The sequence below is a fragment of the Cherax quadricarinatus genome, chromosome 59, assembly GCF_038502225.1.
Source record: "Cherax quadricarinatus isolate ZL_2023a chromosome 59, ASM3850222v1, whole genome shotgun sequence".
Taxonomy (NCBI): domain Eukaryota; kingdom Metazoa; phylum Arthropoda; class Malacostraca; order Decapoda; family Parastacidae; genus Cherax; species Cherax quadricarinatus.
The window spans coordinates 6,150,871-6,172,682 of record NC_091350.1 but is presented as its reverse complement, the minus strand read 5'-3'; the positions used below and the strand labels follow the sequence as shown (position 1 = coordinate 6,172,682).

The 21,812-nt window shown below is 38.4% G+C and overlaps 1 protein-coding gene across 3 annotated transcripts in view; it reads right to left on the bottom strand.

Annotated features, from left to right (window-relative positions):
* Positions 1-2,137: 2,137 nt before the first annotated feature.
* Rep (Rab escort protein) overlaps positions 2,138-21,812 on the bottom strand; it is a 93,687-nt gene continuing 74,012 nt past the window's right edge. For all 3 annotated transcript variants that reach the window (XM_053791117.2, XM_070097690.1, XM_053791118.2), the window contains 3 exons: positions 13,009-13,130; positions 9,699-9,800; positions 2,138-3,559 (listed from right to left, as the gene is read on the bottom strand). In XM_053791117.2, coding sequence (XP_053647092.1) covers positions 3,338-3,559; positions 9,699-9,800; positions 13,009-13,130 — 446 coding nt within the window. In that variant the 3' untranslated portion in view covers positions 2,138-3,337. The remainder of the gene's footprint in view (positions 3,560-9,698; positions 9,801-13,008; positions 13,131-21,812) is intronic.

Below are 21,812 nucleotides of genomic sequence, written 5' to 3'. Positions count from 1 at the left end.
TTGCAAGGGAGGACCTTTCGTGTAGCAGTGGGTGGCGCTTTGTCCTCACCCTGTCCTGTATACCGGGGAGTGCCCCAGGGATTTGTTCTTAGCCCACTCCTTTTCTCTGTCTTATTGTCGGATCTCCCTTCCATCCAGGGAGTGCATACCCTGGTATATGCGGATGATGTGGCCCTTATGTGCAGCGCCCCAGCTTTACTGACAGCACAGGAAACACTTCAGGGTGCCCTGCAATGCACAACATCATGGGCCACCACCTGGGGTTTGGAGGTTAGTGACACTAAGTCAAAGCTCATATGCTTTACTAGATGCTGACTCCCCACTCTTCCATCAGTCTCATTGAATCAGACGCCAATCCCTTTGGTCTCCTCTCATCGTTGGTTGGGAGTCACCTTAGATGCACCATTCTTGACATGGAAGAAACACATAGCGGCCCTCCACCTCTCGTGTGCACGTCACATTGCACTTATGTGCCGGATCTCTGGCACCAAGTGGGGGGCGGATCGAGACCTTCTCCATAAGTTCTATATAGCTATGGTTCGCAGCAAGCTCACTTATGCGAGTGAGGTGTATGGCTCGGCTTCTTCCTCCTCTCTTCATCGCTTAGACATTCTCCAGAATTCAGCCATCCGTAATATGCTGGGGGCATTCCCCTCCACCCCTATCGCAGCCTTGGAGGCAGAGTCGGGGATAGTCCCTCTCTCGTCGGTGAGGACAGCGAGGAACTGTTTACGACTCCATCATATGGCCTCTCTGCCTTGTACTCACCCCTGTCGCCTCTCTTCCCAGATGTGGGAGACAGCCTCTGTCCCCCACGTTTGGCTCAGCCTTCCTTTGTAGCCAGGGCCCAGCGTTCCCTGTCCTGCCTTACTCTTCCTGCACTTGTGATGACTCCTTCCTCTCTCCACTCTCCGGTCCCCCCCTGGCTGGACCTGACGCGATACATTCACCTGGATTGGCACTACAGGAACAGGGAACCCCCTCAGTTAGTTGCATTTCTATTTGAAGAGTTTCACTCTGTTACTTATGGCTCTTCATTCTCCATCTACACGGATGGCTCAGCACGGTCCTCCCCCCCTTCTACATCCTCTGCGGCCTTCTTCGCTAATCTTTTCCTGTGTCAGACGTGGCGGTTAGACCCTGCTCATTCTGTTCTGGCAGGGGAGCTCTTCGCTATTCACCAGGCTCTGGCTTTTGTCCTAGATCACATTCCCCCACAACCATTGGTTCTCTTCTCTGATTCCCAATCTTCCTTGGCACATTTGTGCTCTGCCCGTCCACGATCACTGCACATCCTCGTTCATCGGACACAATCTCTCCTCCTGCGCTTCTTGCGGAGCCCAGGTTGGAGCATCTCCCTTCAGTGGGTACCCGCCCATGTAGGAATCCGGGGCAATGAAGTGGCAGATTGGGCGGCCTCCCTCGCGCACACACTTCCTACTGTTACCCCTCTTGCCCTGGGCCACTGATTTCACAAGGGCTGTTTGGAAGGGAATCCGTCATCAGTGGCAAGAGGGCCTTGCACACTCCCTCTCTTCTTCGGCGTTGGGCTCTGTCCGAACTTTTAATGGCCCCTGCCCTTGGGCTCGCCATCCCAACCGCTCGGTGGACGTTGCACTGAGTCGCCTTCGAGTCGGGCATTCGCAACTGGCAGCTCACCTATATTGCCTATGGATGACGGACTCTCCGTACTGCCCGTGGTGTCCCTCACAGCCTGAGAGGGTGGAACACTTCCTGCTGTGGTGCCCACGTTATCACTCTGCACGGACTACTCTCCGTGCGGCCTTGCGCACACTTGGGGTGCACACTTTCACTCTACCTGTCCTCCTCAACGGGGAGGGGTTTCGCCCTCTGGACCGTCAGGAGATATTGGCCTGTACCTGCTCCTTCCTGCTGGCTTCAGGGCGTATCAGAGACATATGATACATAGTTATTAGTCAAGACATTCTTCCACTTTGGTCGATATTCCCTCTCCTAGCACTGGACGGCCGGGCTCGATGCGGCGTATGCTGTCAGTGGCCCTGAAACCCAACAGAAGAAGAAGAAGAAGAAAACATGCTTTGTTATTCTGAGCAGGGAGTACTGTAGCTTTAACATGAATTTTGAGTACAACAGTGAGGACAAGAAAAGCATGCAATTTCTAAAGTGGAATTGGTTAACTTAAAGATAATTTTATTACATATACTGACTTCTTACATCTCCTTTAATATGGAATGCTCAAACATTTATATTTAAGAGCATACTTAATTACTAAATGTTGCACTGCTAAGAAATTAAGCAAAGTAAATACTGCATACATATTATTTAGATAAAATTATTTGTATTGTGTACATAATCCTAAAATATATTTTTAAGTACTGTATATATACTAAACCCTCAATATAATAGACTTTTAAAATTATGAGCAAAATCCACTGGGTAAACTACTTTTAACTTTATTTTCAATGTTCATTACAGTACTATGTCAGGTATGTAGTAGAGTACTCAAGTGCATTTTTTAACACACTGGCTGTCTTCCACCAAGGAAGGGTGATCCAATAAAGAAGAAACAAAAGTGTTTCATCTTCTTACATTTAGTAACTTTAGTGCATTTTACTGGTATTTTTTTTAACATTCTGATTTAATGGACATTTGAACACTTCCCCTATTAATCTGTTATATTGAGGGTCTATTGTATTGATACAATGGCCTCAAATGCATCAGGCCAATACAGAAGAGCTGGCATATTACACAACTTTAGCTACCTGTATGTGATAATGTATTGGTAGTTATGGGTGCAGAATGTTTAAAAAAGGTAGCAGGGGAAGGGGAAGAGGAAGAAAGCTCCTAGATGTTGCTGATAGGTTCTTGATCTAGAGAACTGGAGCGTCCTTCTTTATATCACATCTGATTATCTCCTATTTCCACAGGTGCTGTATGACCCCCAGATTTAGTACTTCAGTGAATATAATTAAATAATCAACTGGGTGATTTGAGGCTATAGCAGTCAAAGCAAAGAGGAGGCAAAAATTAGAATTTTGTCGTTATACAAATAAAATGGCATTGAATGAGTATGTCATACAGATTCCCATCCTGTTTTGCTAAATACTGCAGTATAGCCACCAGGTCATAAAAGATGCATGTAAAGGGAAAAGCAGGCATGGAGTTTAAATGCATAAAAATTCTGAATTGTTATGCTACTAGATAACATTGCTTATTGCTACCATTCTTCAAGATATAAAAAACACTAGATTTTTTCAACCTGGAGAAAGGATCACAGTGTAAACTTTTATAAGTATGCCCTTTAAACAAAGATTTCTTCCATGTTTTTTTTTTTTTTTTTTACCAGCCCTTCCTCTCAGCTATTGCTTGCTGCTGTGGGTTCATCTAATGCTTTTTCTCCGTTCATATTTTTCTTCCCTGCAACTTCAGCACTATCTTGTTTATCAAATGTAGTACTATCAAAATTATCTCCTGTCTTAGGTTCTGCTCCTGCATTGTCAAATACAATTTCATCTGGATCAGGTGCACGGGGTAAGAACTCCTCCTCTGGGAACATCATTAAAAATGCATTCTTGGCCTGTGGTAAAAACAAAATGGCAGTAAATTCAATGATCTGAAATATTTTTTTTTCAAACATGTCGGCCGTCTCCCACCAAGGCAGGGTGACCCCCCCCCCAAAAAAAAAAAAAAGAAACACTTTCACCATCATTCAAACATAATCACTGTCTTTGCAGAGGAGCAAAGATATGGCAGTTTAGATATCACTCCAAACAGCCAATATCCCAAACCCCTCCTTCAAAGTGTAGGTATTGTACTTCCCACTTCCAGGACTCAAGTCTGGCTAACCAGTTTCCCTGAATCACTCCACAAAATATAACCCTGCTCACACTCCAACAGCTTGTCAGGTCCCAAATACCATTTATCTCCATTCACTCCTAACAAACATGCTCATACATGCCTGCTGCATGTCCAACTCCCCTTACACACAAATATATTGTATCTCTGATATATATCACTAAAATATTATTATTTTTTCTTTTTTAACATATCGGTCATCTCCCACCGAGGCAGTGACCCAAAAAGAAAGAAAATCTGCAAAAAAAAAAAAAAAAAAAAAAATACAGTACTTTCACTGTCATTCAATATTTTCACCTCACTCATATATAATCACTGTCTTTGCAGAGGTGCTCAGATACGACAGTTTAGAAGTCCTTCCAAACTGCCAATATCCCAAACCCCTCCTTTAAAGTGCAGGCATTATACTTCCCATTTCCAGGAATCAAGTCCGGCTAACCGGTTTCCCTGAATCTCTTCACAAAATATTACCCTCCTCACACTCCAACAGCTCATCAGGTCACTAAAATATATCTCCAGTAATTACATATATGATTCACAAAATCATAATAACACAATTGCAGACAAATCATGGAATGGGTGGGATTTGAACCCATGGCCTGGAGTTTTATGACTCACTCACCATGGGTTCCAAGCCCACCCATTCCATGGTTTAATTACATATATGGTCATATCTTGGACTTATGAGGCCATGCATTACCAAAAAGGATTGTTTTGAAAAACCGTAAGTAGAGATCATTATAATACATAATGTACTGGATAATGTTCCTGGAGCTCCAGGTTCAAATCCAGATTTTTTTTAAACCATTTATCACAACATAAGAACATAAGAAAGAAGGAACACTGCAGCAGGCCTACTAACCCATGCAAAGCAGGTCCATGTTACCCTCCGGCTTAGCCCAATGACCCACCTAGTCAGGTTACTTCCACTTAAGGAAGGAGCACAGAATCAGACCTAGCAGCACAAGCTAGTCAGGTCCAACTCACACCTACCGACATCCACTCATGTATTTATCTAACCTATTTTGAAAACTACACAACATCTTAGCCTCTATAACTGTACTTGGGAGTTTGTTCTACTCATCCACAACTCTATTATCAAACCAGTGCTTTCCTATATCCTTCCTGAATCTGAATTTTTCTAACTTGAAACCATTGCTGCGAGTCCTGTCTTGGCTGGAAATTTTCAGCATGCTATTTATATCCCCTTTATTTATTCCTGTTTTCCATTTATACACCTCGATCATATCCCCCCTAATTCTACGCCTTTCGAGAGAGTGCAGATTCAGGGCCCTCAGTCTATCCTCATAGGGAAGATTTCTGATACATGGGATCAACTTTGTCATCCTCCTCTGTAAGTTTTCCAGTGCATTTATATCCATTCTGTAATACGGTGACCAGAACTGTGCAGCATAATCTAAATGAGGCCTAACCAAGGATATATAGAGTTGAAGAACAACTTGAGGACTTCTATTATTTATACTTCTAGATATGAAGCCAAGGATTCTGTTAGCTTTACTGTGAACACTAATGCACTGTTATCTTGGTTTTAGATTACTGCTACAGAACTCCTAAATCCTTTTTGCAATCCGTAATATTAAGATCTACATTATTTAGTTTATAAGTGGCATAGTTATTTTCCTGTCCAACATTTAGAACTTTGCATTTGTCTATATTAAACTGCATCTGCTACTTCTCCGACCATTGCATCAGTCTATTTAAATCATCCTGGAGTGCTCTAGTGTCCTTATTAGAATGAACTGGATAGCCTATTTTGGTGTCATCAGCAAATTTGCTTATGTTGCTATTTATTCCCTCATCTATGTCGTTTATGTAAACTGTGAACAACAACGGGCCCAACACTGACCCCTGCGGAACACTGCTTGTGCAGTGCCCTCATTCTAATTTCTCCCTATTTACGCAAACTCTCTGCTGCCTATTTGTCAACCATGCCTCTACCCAGGAAAAAATTTCTCCTATTCAGTGTGCCTTAAGTTTCCTCAATAGCCTCTGATGTGGAACTCTATCAAAAGCCTTACTGAAGTCCATATACAAAATATCGTATTCATTACCATGATCTACCTCCTTGGTTTCTGAGCATTCCGGAAATCGAGTAATTCAGATTTAGAGCACCTTTTTCACTGACATTTTGTCCCAGATTTCGAGCATCCGCTCGGAAATCAAGCGTTTGAGACACATTCACCCCATCGGCGATGCCACTTCCTCACATGTATCACACTTACTCTGCATCTGTCTCTCACTGAGTAAGGAATACTCTGCACATTCATCCAATCATTTTGGTGCTTGTTTATTGATTGTGACAGTGAAATAAGCCACCATGGGGCCAAAGAAAGTTCAGAGTGCCAGCCCTTCGGTAAAGAAAGTGAGAAACATGAGGGGGATTCCCCTTCCAAACAATAAATCCTCCCTCTCTCCTCTTCCCCGTCTTCCATACGCCAACAAGTCTTCAATACAGGTGTATAATGTTTATACTATTTATTTATATTTATTTATAATTGTTTTGTGTATGTAAAACTATAGTTAATCTTTAAAAAATAAATTTTTTGTGAATATTTTTGAGTGGCTGGAATGGATTAATTGGATTTACATTACAGTGAACCCCTGCATTTCGGCACCCATGACTTTTGTGAAATCTGACTTTCAACAACTTTTTTCAGCAAAATATAGTGCAGCGGTTTGTGATTGGCCTAATGATTCGTCTGTCATATGGGACGCGTCAATGCAGCCAGGAGCAGCGAGGCGTACACAAAGGCTCCCACACAACATTTAGAGAGTCAGTGTGACATGAATTGTGGGCAAGTGACCATCACCCCACGAGTTCATACGATATATTTCATAATAATCCATTGTTTTTTTGTGCTTGCAACTGCTAAATAAGCCACCATGGGCTCAAAGAAAGCTCCTAGTGCCAGTCCTTTGGTAAAGAAGGAAAGAAACACAATAGAATTCAAGAAAAAACTCGAAGCAAAGTACCAAAGTGGACGAGGAAGAGAGAGGGGAGAATGTGACCTGAATTTTTCCAGTGATTCAGTGATTTTTCCAGTGATTCAGTGATTCTAAGATACGTACGATACTAAAGCAGCAGGTATCGATAAAGGCTATAGCTTCAGCCAGTGATAATGTGTAGCATTAACGGTGTAGCAAGTAAGTTAAGTGATAGAAAAAATGACATGACAGTAACTCTTCAGTGTTGATGGAGGTGTATAGGGCCACTGAACATATGCCACCCTGCTATCTTCTACTACCCTAAACCTCTGCCAGCATCTCCTCCATCAAACTAATTAAACAAACATCTCCTCCAAGGTAAGTGTGAATATTTCTTATTTATAAATTAGTGTAAATGTTTCTTATTTATAAATTAAAGTGTAAATATTTCTTATTTATAAATGATGTACATTGTTTCAGTGTGAATAGTGGTGGTGGCTTCTGCTGCTGCTTCCACTACCACTAATATGTACGGCTTCTCTCAGTGGCCCTTATAAACCCAACACCACCACCACTTACTCCTCACATACATTGACATATTTTATTAATTCTAGAGTATATATCATGTTTTTATGTTATTATTATTGTTTATTATGTAATATTAGATGAATTGTGATAGATAAAGAAGCCATAGAGATGGTATTAGCATCATATTGAAGCATAATAAACTCGCCTCCTACCTGTTTGCCATATACCAATGAGTGCTCAATAAAGGTAAGTGTGATGTTAAATGTTCATTTATCCATTTTATTAGTGCTTTATATTTATTTGTCGTAGGTAGTAGGTTGGTAGACAGCAACCACCCAGGGAAGTACTACCATCCTGCCAAGTGAGTGTGAAATGAAAGCCTGTAATTGTTTTACATGATGGTAGGATTGCTGGTGTCTTTTGTCTGTCTCATAAACACGCAAGATTTCAGGTATGTCTTGCTACTTCTACTTGCACTTAGGCCACACTACACATACATGTACAAGCATATATATACACACCCCTCTGGGTTTTCTTCTATTTTCTTTCTAGTTCTTGTTCTTGTTTATTTCCTCTTATTTCCATGGGGAAGTGGAACAAAATTCTTCCTCCGTAAGCCATGCGTGTCGTAAGAGGCAACTAAAATGCCGGGAGCAAGGGGCTAGTAACCCCTTCTCCTGCATATATTACTAAATGTAAAAGGAGAAACTTTCGTTTTTTTCCTTTTGGGCCACCCCGCCTTGGTGGGATACGGCCGGTGTGTTGAAAGAAAGAAGATTGAAGCATAATAAACTCGCCTCCTTCTCGCCTCCTACCTGTCTGCCATATACCAATGAGTCTTCAATAAAGGTAAGTGTGATGTTAAATGTTCATTTATCCATTTTATTAGTGCTTTATATTTATTTGTCGTAGGTAGTAGGTTGGTAGACAGCAATCACCCAGGGAGGTACTACTGTCCTGCCAAGTGAGTGTAAAATGAAATGAGGGTAGGATTGCTGGTGTCTTTTTTTTTGTCTCATAAACATGCAAGATTTCACGTACATCTTGTTACTTCTACTTACACTTAGGTCATGCTACACATACATGTACAAGCATATACACCTACCATCCGACTTACGACCGAGTTTGGTTCCGAGAAACCGGTCGTAAGTTGAACTTTACTACTGAATATCAACAAAACATTTCTGTAAGAACTTTATTTTATTGTTTTATTTTGGTATTTCATGTTTTACTTTACTTTTTATGTTGTTAGTACTGTATTTTATACTGTAAGGTTTAGGCTAAACACTGTGTACAACACAAATAGTTGTTTATTTCCCAGAAATTTGGCATAAAAAACACGGTCGTAAGTCGAGTGGTCGTAAGTCGAGCAGGTCGTAAGTCGGATGGTAGGTGTATATATATACATACCCCTCTGGGTTTTCTTCTATTTTCTTTCTAGTTCTTGTTTATTTCCTCTTATCTCCATGGGGAAGTGGAACAGAATTCTTCCTCCGTAAGCCATGCGTGTCGTAAGAGGTGACTAAAATGCCGAGAGCAAGGGGCTAGTAACCCCTTCTCCTGTATATATTACTAAATAAAAGGAGAAACTTTCGTTTTTCCTTTTGGGCCACCCCACCTCAGTGGGATACGGCTGGTACGTTGAAAGAAAGAAAGAAAGAAAGATTTATTTGTCATTGTTTTCTGTATGTAAATCTATATTTAATCTTCAAAAAAAATATTTTTTGTTAACACTTTTGGGTGTCTGAAATGGATTAATTGTACTGTATTTCCATTATTTCTCATGGGGAAAATGATTTTGCCATTCAGGAATTTCGACTTTCAGCAGACTCTCTGGAACGGATTAATCACAAAAAACGAGGGTCCACTGTATTTCTTATGGGAAATATTAATTCGGTTTTCAAGCATTTCAGATGTAGAGCAACCTTCTGGAATGGATTAAGCTCGATAACCAAGGGTCCACTGTATTATAAAATCATTAATTTAATAAGCATTTTACTATGGACCATTAAGACTTATGACTCAAGTCACCAGATCATTTACAAAGTTTATAAACAATTAAATTAACATTTTATCATAATTAATATCACTACATGTATAACAGAACACTTACCTTAAATTTTTCATATGCTTATTTAGTGACATGGTATTCTGAATAGGGTTGGCATTAAAATTACTGCAGGACTTGGTGCATCTGGTACCTACTGGATTACTTAGAACTGTTAATTAATGTTGAAAATAGTAAACCTCAGTCTAAGTCCAAAAATTCAAAGCATAGGGAGACATCTGAAACAAATTTCAAATAGTAACATTGCCTCTTTGAACCACATTCACACTGCCTTGGCTTTTCAACTGAACAAAGCTGTCTAAAACTTTAGTTTACCTACCTGGTCAATAGCAGAGTCATAGTCAAGCTCAGCATCTGGTCCACAACAGAGGTGTACATTGGTTGGGGCACCACTCAATAAATCACAACCAGATAAATCAGCCTGGGAAGAAAATTATGTAAGCATATATTACAACCATTTCTTAACCCTTAAACGGTCCAAACAGATCGACGTTCAAATTCGTAGTGCTACAAAAGTAGATCTACTTTTTTTTACAATTTTTAAAATATAAAAAAAAAAGTAGATAAAAGTTTTTTTACACATTTTCAAATGTAAAACAAAAAAGAAGATCTACATATTTTTTTTACATACTTTCAGATGTTGAAAAAACGTATATATACGTTTGGACCATTTAAGGGTTAATATAATCCTCTCAGGAGTGGAAAATTTTAAAGATTATTAGAGAATATAGAATTACTAAAGTACTGTCTCTCCTCCAGATTCAGTGGAAAAATACAAAACTCTGAATTCTTTTTCATGGATATTCTGACTTGGATGACAAATAAAAAAATGAAACTAAATAAGGGTAAGAAAAGAGATTTTGACTGATGGAGGAAACTTCAGGAAAGTACAGACTGGAGATTATTATGCTTTAATTGTAGTACTATCAGTATGCATCCTATGGGGTCTGTGATTGATTGCAGTGTCTACCTGGAGTCTTCACTGTCATGTGTTGGGCACATCAACCAAATTGTTGAATCTGGCAATTTTCACATTCAGTCTCTATGCACTCATAAATATCTTGATAAGTGGAGTATCATGGGTCTTATCCATGCATTTGTTTCCTCCTGAACTGATTTTTGTAACTGTTTGTTTGTGGGGTTTGCCTAAATACTTGCTGAAAAGACTTTTCTCCTATGGCTCATGCAGCTAGCCTGGTATTTTCGTTTCCACTAATCCCTATATGCATGAGCTGCACTGGTTCCCCATCAAGGCATGAATGAATTTAAACTCTGTTTATCATCATTAAGTTATTAAATTTTATGAACCAAAGTGTCTTACTGAAACTGACTCAAGAAATCGTAATGACATGACTGCAAATAAACCACGGTATGGACGAGGATTGAATCAATGGTGAGTGAGTTGTTAACTCCAGATTGACATGTTAGCCACTGGGCCAGCTGGCTACAATAAGATTCATCCAACTGGGTATATTCATACACCATAGGAAGGTTAGCATAGGCACCACTGTGACCACAAATGTAAGTTTTTATAGATGAATCTCCCGCCAGTGTGGCCATGGCAAACTCTAGCTCAAGGCCCCTCACAGCTGTCATCATGACTTAAGAAATCGTAATGACACAATTTCTTACTGATAGCTTGTACTTCAGGCTCTGGAATATTTTTGCAAACTGTTGTGGACACTTTTAGACTGACTGAGCCTCATGCTGTTGAGGACAAATCATTCAGAGAGAGAGCCTTTTCTTAAATAGCTCCTACATTGTTCAACATTTTGCCAGTGTCTGTTGAGAATCAAGAATCTGTTCATGCTTTCAAGTCTCATTTGAAAGAGCATCTGTTGTCTAAAGCTTATGATCCTAATAATCATACTGTCACTCTTGAGTATCAGATTGGAGGGAGGGAGTATGGAAGAAGTGAATGTATTCATGTATTTGGGAGTAGACTTGTCAGCAGGTGGGTTTATGAAGGATGAGGTGAACCATAAAATTGATGAAGGAAAAAAGGTGGGTGGTGCATTGAGGTATCTCTGGAGATGACATTATCCATGGAGGCAAAGAAGGGAATGTATGAAAGTAAAGTAGTACCAACACTCTTAAATGGGTGTGAAGCACCGGTTGTAAATGTTACAGCAAAAAGGAGACTGGAGGTAGTGGAGGTGTCATGTCTAAGAGTAATGCGTGGCATAAATATTATGCAGAGAATTCACAGAGTGGAAATTAGGGGGTGTGGAGTTACTAAAAGTATTATTCAGAGGGCTGAGGAAGGGTTGTTGAGATGGTTTGGTCATTTAGAGAGGATGGAGCAATATAGGATGACTTGGAGGGTGTATAAATCTGTAGTGGAAGGAAGGAGTGGTAGGGGTCATCCTAAGAAAGAATGGAGAGAGGGGGTAGAAGAGGTTTTATGTGCAAGGGGCTTGAACATCCAGAAGGCAAGTGTGAGTGTGCCAGATAGGAGTGAGTGGAAATGAATGGTTTTTGGGACTTGAGGAGCTGTTGAAGTGTGAGCAGGGTAATATTTTGTGAGGGGGATTCAGGGAAACTGGTGAGCCAGATCTGAGTCCTAGAGGTGAGAAGTACAATGCCTGCACTTTAAAGGAGGGGTTTGGGATATTTGCTGCTTATTGTGACACCTGAACTGTTGTATCAGTGTGCATCTACAAAGACAGTGATAATGTGTGAATGATGGTGAAAGTGTTTCTTTCTTTTTTAGGTCACCCTGCCTCGGTGGGAGATGACCAGCGTGTTGAAAAAAAAAAAAATTCCACTTCATCACTGTTGTTGAATTTATGGTTTGGTGTGCAAACATGTGTGAATATCTTGAAGGACAAGGTGCTCAAGAATAGCAAAATCCTAAATTATTATTATTAACACTATCCAGAGGTACTGCGAATAAAAATTTCCAAATACAAAATTGACTTGTGGCAATGGTGGGCGAGCACATGGTAGTAGTGGTTAGGGGCGTGTATTGGTATCATTGGGTGTCAGTCAATATTGATGGTATCAATATTGGCCTAAAATTGTGTACATTGTTTGTACTGGTGAGCACTTGCAAACTCTGATGGCATAAGTATCATTATAAACCAGATAATTTTGATGGTATTGGTAGTGTATGAACACTTCAAAAGATAGAGGAGCTAGACAAATGTGTTGGCATAAATTTAGGTTCCACCTTTTTTCTACTAGAATTGGCATGCTACAAAAATGTCAGTCTTGTTAAGTTTGAAATCATTCCTTGTTTCCAATTTTTTTTCTTTTGTGATTCATATCACTGAATGAATACTTAAAGAAGTCACATATCTATTGCTATTACTACTACATTATGGTGACAGAAAAAACATGACCTGTGTACATGCATGACTATGCTGGTGATGAATGTATGGTCATGCTCTTCTCCATCTCTGATGCCACTGCTCCCCACCAAGATACTGTGCAAATTCTTCAGGCTCCACAAACAGAAACAGTATGCAAGATATTTATTCCATTATAGCCTTAGACTTGGCATTATTATGGAGAGTTTACAATACACTTGCCAGGAGAACCTAAAACACTTAGTATTTTAAACTCAGAGGCCCTCTCCCAGAATTTGTCCAATTGTGTTACAATAAACTGCTAAGTATCCACCTCACCAAGTTGAAATATAAATGCAGGAGAACATGAGGTTTGTCTTCATCTTCACCAAAAAGCCGCTGGACAGCAACCTTCAAGTCTTCCTGAGCATCTGAGCCATTGCAGATCATATGAACACAGTCTGTAAAATAAGGGATTTTAATTAAAGTACTGAAGGAAAAAAAAGTTAGCAAAATATTTACTACTCCACTGCTTAAAAAAAATATATAAACAAAGATACGAAGTCATAGCTAAACACAACTTCCTTAACCCATGTCAGTTTAGTTTCAGGTCAAGTCAAAGCACCAATGATGCAATAATAAAAATGCTTGACTCAATCTGTTCTTTTATCGACCATAAAAAAATCCTTCGATACAGTTGACCACAACATCATACTGCTCAAATTAGAACATTATTGAATCAGAGGACATGCTGTCTCCTGAATGAGAGACATCAACAAGTAAGCATTAACCCTTTAACTGTTTCCTACATTATTGATGCCATTGTCACTCACATACATCTATGTTTTAAGCACAGCACCCCCAAATATACTGTGAGTTGTAAATTTTAGCCTAGATATGATAGAATGGGTCTGTGTGGTGCGTATGCACAATAAAAAAAATAATACTGCCTGATAAGGTGAATGATAGAAAAAGCAACCCTCTTGAAGAGAGCAACTTTTTGACCTATTTGTTCAAAAATACTCTGATTTCAATGAAACTTTTACTGTAAGTTATGAAGCTCTAAAAATATCTGTACTGGAAGTTTCATGAAGTCTGCCTAAAATAAAGAGAGAAAAAATAATTCTGTTTTTAATATGGCATCACTCTAATATCATATTTGCAATATTGGTAAGATGTAAATGTTATGGTTGACTTTACGTGAAAACTAAAAGGCTAAAAAACAATCAACCAAATGGATATGACCAAAATGTCAATATCTTGTACAGTTGGATCCCCGTATTTGCAGGTCTGGTATTTGCGGTTTAACCCTTAAACTGTCCAAACAGATCTATGTTCACATGTGTAGTGCTCCAAAAGTAAATCTATATTTTTTTACATATTTTCAAATACACCTACCATCTGACTTACGACCGAGTTCGGTTCCGAGAAACCAGTCGTAAGTCGAAATGGTCGTAAGTCGAACTTTACTAATGAATATCAACAAAACATTTTCGTAATGACTTTATTTTATTGTTTTATTTTGGTATTTCATGTTTTACTTTACTTTTTATGTTGTTAGTACTGTATTTTATACTGTAAGGTTTAGGATAAACACTGTGTACAACACAAATAGTTGTTTATTTCCCAGAAATTTGGCATAAAAAACATGGTCGTAAGTCGAGTGGTCGTAAGTCGAGTGGTCGTAAGTCGAGTGGTCCTAAGTCGAGCAGGTCGTAAGTCGGATGGTAGGTGTATAACAAAAAAAAAAAAAAAAAAAAAAAAAAAAAAAAAAAAAAAAAAAAAAAAAAAAAAAAAACAGATCAAAGTTTTTTTACACGTTTTCAAATGTAAAAAAACAAAAAGAAGACCTACATTTTTTTACATACTTTCAAATGTTGAAAAAACGTAGATCTATGTTTGGACAGTTTAAGGGTTAAGTTATCCACAGTTTACCATGGCCCAAAAATAACCCTTAATTTTGCTTAATAATGCTCAAAGTGCAAAAGTAAAGATGGTGGAAGTTGTTCAAAGCCTAAGAGAAGCCGTGAAGTGCTTCTTGTCAATGAAAAAGTGATAATTCTCCACTTATTGTGTGTAATTTATCAATTAAACTTTACAATAGGTACGTAGAAGATTTATATACAGAGTTCGCTACTATCTGCAGTTTCGGTATTCACAGCAAGTAGTCCTTGGAACTTATTCCCTGTGGATACAGGGGTCCTACCATATATTAAAAAAAAATGTTGATTTTTTTTAAGAAAATTTTTGGGAAAAAATAATAAAAAATGGTAAAGCGTATTACAAACAGAAATTGGTAAATTGTAAAAACCATGATTGGTCAGTACTGTTCTGCAAAAATAATGACATATTCAAAAATAACTGAAAAGATGATACTAGAAGGAGAATAACTTACTTTTGACATAAATATTTTATTACAGTAGAACCTCTACTTACGAGTTTAATCCGTTACATGATCTTGCTCGCATCTGAATTTGCTTGTTTGCAGAGTCAATTTTCCTCATTTAAATTAACTGAAATGGAATTATAATTCGTTCCAGTGGAATTCCAGGCACGAGGAAATATTTCAATAATTTCCCTAATATCAACTCTACGGGTTATTTATCTTTCACAATTCATGTAAAATGACATAATAAACAATATTAATAACAAAGAAACATAATACATACACTAGAATGAATAAAATACATAGCCATTACGTATGTGGCTAGTGGTGGTGACAGTGGCCATTGTTGTTGTTGGGGTTTATAGGGCCACCACAGCAGCTATTCCTGCTCCTGACTACATGTGTTGAGAACCTAGGATATTCCAAAAAAGTCACAAAGAGTGACTAAAAATGCTACACTCTTAATGCTACACTTTGCCACTGCTGCTCCATGTTGTCTGCCACTGCTACCTCATGATGTCTGCTCCCACTTTTGCTAGCATGCTGAAGAGCTTTCCAATATGTGAAGGTTAAGGGGCAGTGCCAATCACCAAAGAATCCAACATTTCTGCTACTTTGAGCTCAATTTCAAGGTACTTTTCATCGTGAAACCAATCAAAATCATATCTATTTTGTAGTATATCTTCCATTCTATCAAATGAGACCAAAAAAACGAGAATACAACCATAAAAGCCATACGAAAATATACCGCTAATGGGAGGCTAATGGCTAAGAAGTGAACTCCGTTATTCATGGTCTGATTTCTTTCATTTTTGGTGATGCTAAGAAGCATCTTTCCATCATACATTGCTCAAGTTTCAATAAGATAGTCCAACAAACAACTGAGATCCAATTCCCTAGATCAAGAGCAAGAGCCCCTCATCAAGAGGCCCACTCGCATCTGGAAATTTCGCTCGCGTCTGGAAGCAAAAAACTGACCGAGCGACTGCTCATATCTGGAAAAACTCTCACATGGATGCACTCTTAAGTAGAGGTTCCACTGTATATATAAAATCTACAGGCATGAAACTTCATGATTCACAAGACCAGAGCAGCTGTTTGGACTGTATATTAGCCTCAGCAAAGATGCAGTATAATGTATTTTCTAACAATTGACACAAAACTAACAATATTTGAAAAAAACAAAATAAATAAATAAATAAATAAATTATATATATATATATATATATATATATATATATATATATATATATATATATATATATATATATATATATATATATATATATATATATATATATATATTATATATATATATATATATATATTTTTTTTTTTTTTTTTCAACAAGTTGGTCGTCTCCCACCGAGGCAGGGTGACCCAAAAAAGAAAGAAAATCCCCAAAAAGAAAATACTTTCATCATCATTCAACACTTTCACCACACTCACACATTATCACTGCTTTTGCAGAGCTGTTCAGAATACAACAGTTTAGAAGCATATATGTATAAAGATACACAACATATCCCTCCAAACTGCTAATATCCCAAACCCCTCCTTTAAAGTGCAGGCATTGTACTTCCCATTTCCAGGACTCAAGTCCGACTATAAGAAAATAACCGGTTTCCCTGAATCCCTTCACTAAATATTACCCTGCTCACACTCCAACAGATCGTCAGGTCCCAAGTATCATTCGTCTCCATTCACTCCTATCTAACACGCTCATGCACGCTTGCTGGAAATCCAAGCCCCTTGCCCACAAAACCTCCTTTACCCCCTCTTTCCAACCCTTTCGAGGACGACCCCTACCCCTCTTTCCTTCCCCTATAGATTTATATGCTTTCCATGTCATTCTACTTTGATCCATTCTCTCTAAATGACCAAACCACCTCAACAACCCCTCTTCTGCCCTCTGACTAATGCTTTTATTAACTCCACACCTTCTCCTAATTTCCACACTCCGAATTTTCTGCATAATATTTACACCACACATTGCCCTTAGACAGGACATCTCCACTGCCTCCAACCGTCTCCTCGCTGCTGCATTTACCACCCAAGCTTCACATCCATATAAGAGTGTTGGTACTACTATACTTTCATACATTCCCTTCTTTGCCTCCATAGATAACGTTTTTTGACTCCACATATACCTCAACGCACCACTCACCTTTTTTCCCTCATCAATTCTATGATTAACCTCATCCTTCATAAATCCATCCGCCGACACGTCAACTCCCAAGTACAGCAGGGCCCCGCTTTACGGCGGTTCGCTTTACGGAGTTCCGCTAATACGGACATTTCAAATTATGACCAAAACTCGCTATACGGCTCCCCCCACCTGTCTTTCTAATACGGTCACAGCTGCCCACCGAGTTTGTTTACATTCTCCCTGAGCACATCTCCTTATTATGTCCGGAAACTTTCCAATATTTCAAGTGTTTTAAAGTTATTGTATATTTTATATGTATTGTACTTGATAATTAAACTTGTGTACACCTGTACCTAAATAAACTTACACACTGTGCTGGCATGTAGGTACACATTAAAATCACTAAGTCTCTCTACTCTTGATGCAATAATAATAATAATAATAATAATAATAATAATAATAATAATAATAATAATAATAATAATCTCTTGGGCGCATTAATGTCGCATATTATGTTAATATAGACATTTCCCTTAATCTATCTATGATATTTTTTTCAAAATTATATAAGAAACACATTATGTAACACACAAACATGATACATGCACCCACAGTATAAAAATTTATACAAATATATATGAGATGTTTACCAAACGGTTTGTAGAAGTGTCGGAAGAATTACGTTTTCTCTAGCCCGTCACCTGTTACTAGGGATAACTAGAAAAAATATTCCTTTCGTATGCCTTCACTTTATAGCTATAATTCTGTACTAACTTGTACACAGTGTAAGAGTATTTGTTTCGTGATTTAATTATTATAATAATAATAAAAATATCATAAGGTAAAAGTTTCACAAACTCTTACAAATGTACATGAATGAACTAAAACTGGAGACGTATTAATACCGTCTATTTCGCCTGACCGAGTGATCGTCCACAACCTGTTCAGTTTGTTTGTTTATGCTGTCTGAGCTCGGTGTATCATTAAATGTTGTATATTACGTTAATATACACATTTTCATTAATCCATCCGTGATATTTTTTTCAAAATTATATAATAAACACGATACATAACATAAATACATAACATATGTGTAGAGAACCTAGGATAACCCAAAAAAGTCAGAGTGACTTACTTCCATTACCTTCACTCAGAGCATCATTTCTTCTCAAAATGATGTTACATGAGAATGGGAGTGTTCTTCTTTATTTATTCTACCATATCAATGTAGAGACAACCTGTACACAATGTAACTTGTACACAAACCAGACGTGTACACTGTTTACAAAACTTACCTTCGCCTGGTTTGTTTACATAACTCTGTGCCTGTCCTCTCTCATGCACTCATTCTTTCTCTCTGGTATGGTAGCCTGGCTGACTACCATACATACCACACTTGATTTTTTACAGTAAATACTACTCATCTCACCCTATATTTTAAGGTAAGTAATGAGTGAACTGTATATACATTTTATCGCTCTGGGATGCTTAAATATCATAGAATAGTATGTGTGGGTGGGTTGGCCTGGTATGGTAGCCTGGCTGACTACCATACATACCACACTTGATTTCTTACAATAAATACTACTTGTCTCACCCTAGATTAAGACTATAAATATTTTAAGGTAAGTAATGAGTGCACTATGTGTGTATTGTACTTTTTTATTGTTTTTTTGATGCCTGGTTCTATTGCTAACATAATATATGTTAGTGTAAACTTGTTATCTAGTGTTTGTATGCATTTGTAAGTGGAAAAAAAGGGTGTTTCACTTTACGGCGGTTTCCGCTTTACGGCGGTAACCTGGAACCTAACCCGCCGTATAAGTGGGGCCCTCCTGTACCATCTTTTAGGAGTGAAGAAGAGCAGAATGTAAGTGTGGTGGAGGTACGTGAGGCATTGCGTAGAATGAAAGGGGGTAAAGCAGCTGGAACTGATGGGATCATGACAGAAATGTTAAAAGCAGGGGGGGATATAGTGTTGGAGTGGTTGGTACTTTTGTTTAATAAATGTATGAAAGAGGGGAAGGTACCTAGGGATTGGTGGAGAGCATGTATAGTCCCTTTATATAAAGGGAAAGGGGACAAAAGAGATTGTAAAAATTATAGAGGAATAAGTTTACTGAGTATACCAGGAAAAGTATACAGTAGAGTTATAATTGAAAAAAATAGAGGTAAGACAGAATGTAGAATTGCGGATGAGCAAGGAGGCTTCAGAGTGGGTAGGGGATGTGTAGATCAAGTGTTTACATTGAAGCATATATGTGAACAGTATTTAGACAAAGGTAGGGAAGTTTTTATTGCATTTATGGATTTAGAAAAGGCATATGATAGAGTGGATAGAGGAGCAATGTGGCAGATGTTGCAAGTTTATGGAATAGGTTGTAAGTTACTAAATGCTGTAAAGAGCTTTTATGAGGATAGTGAGGCTCAGGTTAGGGTGTGTAGAAGAGAGGGAGAATACTTCCCGGTAAAAGTAGGTCTTAGACAGGGATGTGTAATGTCACCATGGTTGTTTAATATATTTATAGATGGGGTTGTAAAAGAAGTAAATGCTAGGGTGTTCGGGAGAGGGGTGGGATTAAATTATGGGGAATCAAATTCAAAATGGGAATTGACACAGTTACTTTTTGCTGATGATACTGTGCTTATGTGAGATTCTAAAGAAAAATTGCAAAGGTTAGTGGATGAGTTTGAGAATGTGTGTAAAGTTAGAAAGTTGAAAGTGAACATAGAAAAGAGTAAGGTGATGAGGGTATCAAATGATTTAGATAAAAAAAAATTGGATATCAAATTGGGGAGGAGGAGTATGGAAGAAGTGAATGTTTTCAGATACTTGGGAGTTGACGTGTCGGCAGATGGATTTATGAAGGATGAGGTTAATCATAGAATTGATGAGGGAAAAAAGGTGAGTGGTGCGTTGAGGTATATGTGGAGTCAAAAAACGTTATCTATGGAGGCAAAGAAGGGAATGTATGAAAGTATAGTAGTACCAACACTCTTATATGGATGTGAAGCTTGGGTGGTAAATGCAGCAGCGAGGAGACGGTTGGAGGCAGTGGAGATGTCCTGTCTAAGGGCAATGTGTGGTGTAAATATTATGCAGAAAATTCGGAGTGTGGAAATTAGGAGAAGGTGTGGAGTTAATAAAAGCATTAGCCAGAGGGCAGAAGAGGGGTTGTTGAGGTGGTTTGGTCATTTAGAGAGAATGGATCAAAGTAGAATGACATGGAAAGCATATAAATATATAGGGGAAGGAAAGAGGGGTAGGGGTCGTCCTCGAAAGAGTTGGAAAGAGGGGGTAAAGGAGGTTTTGTGGGCGAGGGGCTTGGACTTCCAGCAAGCGTGCATGAGCGTGTTAGATAGGAGTGAATGGAGACGAATGATACTTGGGACCTGACGATCTGTTGGAGTGTGAGCAGGGTAATATTTAGTGAAGGGATTCAGGGAAACCGGTTATTTTCATATAGTCGGACTTGAGTCCTGGAAATGGGAAGTACAATGCCTGCACTTTAAAGGAGGGGTTTGGGATATTGGCAGTTTGGAGGGGTATGTTGTGTATCTTTATAAGTATATGCTTCTAAACTGTTGTATTCTGAGCACCTCTGCAAAAGCAGTGATAATGTGTGAGTGTGGTGAAAGTGTTGAATGATGATGAAAGTATTTTCTTTTTGGGGATTTTCTTTCTTTTTTGGGTCACCCTGCCTCGGTGGGAGACGGCCGACTTGTTGAAAAAAAAAAAAAAAAAAATTATATATATATATATATATATATATATATATATATATATATATATATATATATATATGAACTTTGTATAGAAAGGGGTTTGGTTATAGGTAATACATATTTTAAGAAAAAGAGGATAAATAAGTATACACGATATGATGTAGGGCGAAATGACAGTAGTTTGTTGGATTATGTATTGGTAGATAAAAGACTGTTGAGTAGACTTCAGGATGTACATGTTTATAGAGGGGCCACAGATATATCAGATCACTTTCTAGTTGTAGCTACACTGAGAGTAAAAGGTAGATGGGATACAAGGAGAATAGAAGCATCAGGGAAGAGAGAGGTAAAGGTTTATAAACTAAAAGAGGAGGCAGTTAGGGTAAGATATAAACAGCTATTGGAGGATAGATGGGCTAATGAGAGCATAGGCAATGGGGTCGAAGAGGTATGGGGTAGGTTTAAAAATGTAGTGTTAGAGTGTTCAGCAGAAGTTTGTGGTTACAGGAAAGTGGGTGCAGGAGGGAAGAGGAGTGATTGGTGGAATGATGATGTAAAGAGAGTAGTAAGGGAGAAAAAGTTAGCATATGAGAAGTTTTTACAAAGTAGAAGTGATGCAAGGAGGGAAGAGTATATGGAGAAAAAGAGAGAAGTTAAGAGAGTGGTGAAGCAATGTAAAAAGAGAGCAAATGAGAGAGTGGGTGAGATGTTATCAACAAATTTTGTTGAAAATAAGAAAAAGTTTTGGAGTGAGATTAACAAGTTAAGAAAGCCTAGAGAACAAATGGATTTGTCAGTTAAAAATAGGAGAGGAGAGTTATTAAATGGAGAGTTAGAGGTATTGGGAAGATGGAAGGAATATTTTGAGGAATTGTTAAATGT